The sequence below is a fragment of the Benincasa hispida genome, chromosome 10 (assembly GCF_027475165.1).
Source record: "Benincasa hispida cultivar pf3 chromosome 10, pf3_genome.v1.1, whole genome shotgun sequence".
In the NCBI taxonomy this organism is placed as follows: Eukaryota; Viridiplantae; Streptophyta; class Magnoliopsida; order Cucurbitales; family Cucurbitaceae; genus Benincasa; species Benincasa hispida.
Window position 1 is genome coordinate 10,916,432 of NC_143487.1, and position 5,437 is coordinate 10,921,868.

Sequence of the window (5,437 nt, forward strand, 5' to 3'; positions counted from 1 at the left end):
CTCCAATAAATATGTAGTGGGTTTTTCCCAAAAATGGAAAAACCCATTAACCTAAAATGATTTCAAAAAATCATTTTATTTAAATTAATTTTATAAAATTAATTTAAATAAAACTAATTTAATTGATTTTTTAATAATATTAATTTAATATCTAAATATTAAATTAATAAAATATTAATATCACCAATGAATCAATTTTATATTTAAATCAAAATTTAAATTTAATTGATTTTTCAATTTTGTTTAATTTCAATTAAATTAAAAGTTTATAATTCTATCATATACAATCAATCGAAAAACCCTAAAATTGATTTTGAACATTTCAAATTCATAACCCTAATTTCATACATCAAAACTCAATTTGTTATTCTAATTTAATGAGCTACAGATCATGAGCTCCAACGATCTGTAATTAATTCGTTAAAATTCTTCAATCGAATTAATTACTGTTCGTTAACTATCAAGACATACCACTATAGCTCGATCGTTGCACTCTCCTCACTGTAGATATATTTTTGTCCATATAAACCATAATCAGTAAGTCGATCCTTCACAGGTTGTTCGTATTTACAGCTGGGTCAAAATTACCATTTTCCCCTGTAAATACATCTTATTTCTTAAGTTCCCACTGACCCTCTAATGAACAATATTGATTCATAATACTACTTATGAATCATGTCCTTCTCTATCATGAGAAGACAGGGCCCCGATTGTACAAGACCTGGAATCAGCACTTAAGAGAACAACATATCTGCTAACCCTAAAATGGGTAGGAGTGAATTCTATCTTGTAAGGCTATGTCCCCAGCTATCCATCTGGTTTTATCCCCAAAATGGAAGGCTTATTGAGCAGTGCTGTTGGGCTACTCTCACCCATGCGGATCAAAGGATAATCCCGAATGAACAGGAGTTCATAGCTAGCTCAGGATTAAGATCGAGTTATCATAGGTTACTTAAGTATGAAATAGTCAGTTTTAACAGTAAACGGTCGTTATAAAGAAAAGTTACTATTTCGTGGTCTAGTCTATATGCAAACTCATTGCATAGGATGGCTCAACTCACATGTCTCTACATGAATGATCTGTGGATCACATCATTTGTATTACCTAGGGCCGCATCCAATAGTGTTACCAGGATGAGATACTCAATTTCATTCATATACTTATATACCATTTAGGTTATATACTATTAACTTGATCCTGTTTATGTCATTACATAAAGTTAAAGTATTCATATTATAGCCATGGATATGTTTATTGGATTTTCATAATAGAATGCAAAATCAACAATTTTATTGAATAAAATACTCAATAATATTTTATTGATAAATAGAATGTTCAACATGTCACCCAACATGTCACCCATTTTTATGAAAGTCACCCAATAAAAACATGTCACAGGATACTTTTTTATTTGTTTTTAAAAAATGGTTTTTTTCTTAAACATCTGTATATATAAAAGAGAGTGAACTTCTATTAGGTGGAACCTATCATTCTCATTTTTCAATGAAAATACTTAGGTGCAGTCGAGTTGCACTCATATATCGTGCAACCCAAGACTACACCCAATCAAAACATGCAATGTGGCACTATTTTATTTTTAAAAAAAATTATTATTTTTTCATTTTTTGTGTGTATAAAAGAAATAGAAGTGAACTTCTAATAGATGCAACCTATCATTTCCCTTTTTAATGAAAAATACTTGGGTGCAGTTGAGTTGAATCGATATATTTTGCAATTCAAAGCTGCACCAAATAAAAACATGCAACATGACACTTTTTACTTCTTTCAAAAATTAATTTTTTTTCTTTTTTTTTCATACGTATAAAAGAGAAGATGAACATATATTAGGTGCATCTTGGACGGTACTTAATCACTCTCTTTTTCTATTTACTTTTTGGTTTTTATCACAATTTATTCTGAAGCATTGATGACTAAAACATGGTTACCTTTGACCTTGAATCTTTAATATCTCCTTTTCCCATCCATGAAACTGCTGAACTAATGGCTTCATAACAAATCAATTATATGCTTAGTAAAGACCATAAACTGGTTGGATTGGACTGAAAATTTTTACGCTGAAAAAATGTTTTTAGGGTTTATTGAATTATGATTGTGTCAAAATTAGTGATTAATTTTGCAAAATTGGTGCCATTTTGATTAGAAATGAACCATTTGGTCCTCGATCGACTTACACAATTTTGGTAAATTAATCACTCAAACTATTTTTTTTACTCCTCCTTTTATTATATTATACATACACGAAAAACACCTATTTTAACCTTAAAGTGTTGTTTCATCAATTTGGATTCTATTTTGACTTTAAAATTGTTTTGTTGCATCAATTTGGACTCTAAAGCTTTTAATTTATCAATTTTGATCCTCCATTTACAAAGTATTGAAAATGTCAACTTTTGGTTCAATTTTAGTTAATTCACCAACTAATATGGAAAAAAAAAACACAATGTAAAATTTTTTGTTAACTTATTAAGTTGAATAAAATAATGTTTTGTACCATAGTTAGCTTGATGAATACACAAATTTATTGAATAATATTTTCAAATTTCATAAATTTCAACAAAAAGAAAAAGCTCTAATGTTGTTTTTCACTAAAGAAGTTATCAACTCCATATTATATATATGTTCTATAACTCATTGAATGTATAAGAGAATTGATACATGAAGTGATAACTTATTTAAATCGTTAAAATTATAACATATTTTAAAGTTTTGAGATTAAAATTACAACATTTGTTTGTTTGGGGGTTAAAAGGGATGAAATCTAAAGTTTAGGGTTCAAAGTGACAAGTTTAAGATCTAAATCCTATTTTTTCTATTATATATTATATACTATTTATGTGCTTAAATCTCGTTTGTTTTAATGGATTATCAATGTTTTTTCTCAATAGATTTATCACCAAAAAATATGACCTCGAGTATTCTTAAAAAATAAAATAAAATAATAATATCATGTCGACAGGATTACTTTTTAAACACAAATCTTGAAGAACAGGAAGATTTCAAATCTTCATCAATTTTTTCCATTATAAGTTCAAACTAAAAGCTAGCATTTCAACTCAAGAATAACAATGGAAAGACAACATTTCCATCACATCTATTTCCCTCTTCCCTTGTCGAAAATTCTCTCATTGGCCTTTGCAGACCACTGCTGCAACTGCCGCTAGCTACTATTAACTCCCTCATCTCCGCCATGTTCTGAATCTCATCACTATCGTTGTCAGATTCGTTCATCATTTCATTGAAAAGATACGACAAATATATGTTAGAATACAAGTGGCTACTCGTCGTCGTGTTGCTTCCATCATCTCCGATTTTCGGCCTCTCCACTTTTCGTTTGGAGTAGATAGAGTAAAACTCCACCATAGTTTGATTATGTATCATTGCACCATCATCAATAGATGGCAATGATGACATGTCGCTAGAGTTGGAGAAGAATTTTTTGCATGAAGAAAAGCAGAATCGGAGGATTTGGAGAAGAAATGGTTGAAATGAGACGAAGGGTATCTGAGAGTGTGGAAGTAGGGACGATGGTGGCTGTAGCGGCAGAGTTATATTTGCTTTTGATGTGATCTTGAAGAATAGAAGAGTGAGGTTTGTCGTTCTGGGAGTTAGAGCGTTTGTTCTGTCTTCTTGAATTCCGCCTTCTTTTTGTAGCATTTCAATCTCGATCCACTCGCTGCCACAACTTTCTGGAAAAAATCCATTAATTTAACTCCTAATCTTCAAAATAAAAATTAAGGGTTACGGGAGAGGGATTAGTGGGTTGGTTATATTTATAACCCATTAATTTAATTTAATTTTCCTATTATTTTTTCAAATAAAGATTAATTATATATTTAAGAAAGGGAGGAAATTTTGAAGAATTTGAAGGGAATGAATTTATTAATTTTGTTCAATATGTGCCACTAAATATACCCTTTTCTGCGAGATCTCTCTCTTTTGCGAGGCGCTTACAGTTAGTCTGATGGTGTTGTAGAGTTTCCAGGTTTACTGATCTAGCGTATTTGTATTGCCTGTTTCTGTTGGCCAGGAGGTGGATTGTATATTACGGTCTTTTGGCATGGGCGGTCCGATGATAGAGGGGGTGTGCGTGTTCCTTGGGATGAGGTTTGTTTACCAAAATCTGAAAGGAGTTTGGGTTTACACCACACATCCTTCTGGAATGTGGCAGCTATCTTGAAATTGTTATGGTTATTGCTGATGCGGTTTGGGTCGTTGTGGGTTGCTTGGATGGAGGCATGTACTTTAGGGACAATCTTTATGGGCAATTCGCTCAAAGTTGAGGCGGTCGTGGTGTCTGAGGGCGACCTTACGTTGTTGGGATAGGCTTAAGCTGTTGGTCAAGATGCAGGTTGGTAACGGGAGGAAATGTTTTGCTGGTGGGATTCGTGGTTGCCTATGGGGTCTATCTTGGAGAATTATGGGGACGGGATGATATATGATGCTGCTAGCCATCGTGAGGCTAGACTCTCAGATTTCTTATCTGATAATGATTGTTGGCATTGGCCTTTGATATCTTGAGAATTGTATGATTTGTGGGGTTTGGTTTAGGATGTGGTTCCGAGGGTGGGTGAGGAGGATAGTTGGGTTTGGGTTCTGAGTGGTAATGGTCGTTTCACTATTGCCAGTACGTGAGAGAGTTTACGTCATAGGCGTCCTAGGGTGTCTTGGGCTTGTTTGGTTTGGTCTAGGAGTAATATTTCAAGGCATTCTTTTTGTGCCTGGATGGCGGTAAAGGATAAGTTGGGTACTCGGGATTGGTTGAGGAGATTGGATCAGTCAGTGGACAGTGCTTGTCTGCTCTGTTTGGGTGAGGTAGAGTTCATAAATCATCTATTCTTTGACCGTGTGTTTGGACGTGAGATTTGGGAGGGTTTGGTGCGCTTGTTGGGTTCATCTCATCGTGTTATTGGGTGGAATGTAGAGTTGAGTTGGGTGTGTCGGATGGGATCTGGTAAGGGTGTGAGGAGTAAGTTATTTAGAGTCTTCTAGTGTGCGTCAATTTACTTTATTTAGCAGGAGAGGAGCCGTCGGTTACATGGAAGTCAGCCAAGATTGGCATCTACTATGTTTCAGCTAATTGTCTTCATGGTTCGTGCACGTGCTGCTTCATGGCGGATTGATCTTCATGGACTTATTTAGTTTGTTTTCTTTGTTCTTTGTTTGGATACTTTTTCTCTGTATGTCCAGTTTCTACCGTCCCCGAATTGTAAAGTGTTTTTGTTCTTCTAGCTATTTTATTTTCTGCTTGTTTTGTCCTCTTTGTTGGTTCTGTCTTTCATCGGTTAGCGTCTTTGTAGGTGCTTTTTTTGCTTTGATGCCTTGATCTCGGGCTGTGGAATCCCTCTTGTTATTGTATAATAATATTACCTATTTAAATATATATATATATATATATATATATATATATATATACCC

General features: G+C 33.6%; 1 protein-coding gene across 1 annotated transcript; it reads left to right on the top strand.

The window, feature by feature from the left end:
* Positions 1-4,744: 4,744 nt before the first annotated feature.
* On the top strand, positions 4,745-5,161 carry LOC150033104 (uncharacterized). The gene is made up of 2 exons (XM_090306282.1): positions 4,745-4,954; positions 5,039-5,161. Exons 1-2 carry the CDS (start codon positions 4,745-4,747, stop codon positions 5,159-5,161), a joined length of 333 nt encoding a protein of 110 aa, XP_090162408.1.
* The last annotated feature ends 276 nt before the right edge of the window (positions 5,162-5,437 follow it).

Excerpts from the sequence above, each read along its gene's own strand:
- LOC150033104 (XM_090306282.1), top strand. The coding sequence starts at position 4,745 with ATGGCGGTAAAGGATAAGTTGGGTACTCGGGATTGGTTGAGGAGATTG. Across the intron at positions 4,955-5,038 it reads GGAATGTAGAGTTGAGTTGG|GAGAGGAGCCGTCGGTTACA; the intron begins GTGTGTCGGATG and ends TTTATTTAGCAG.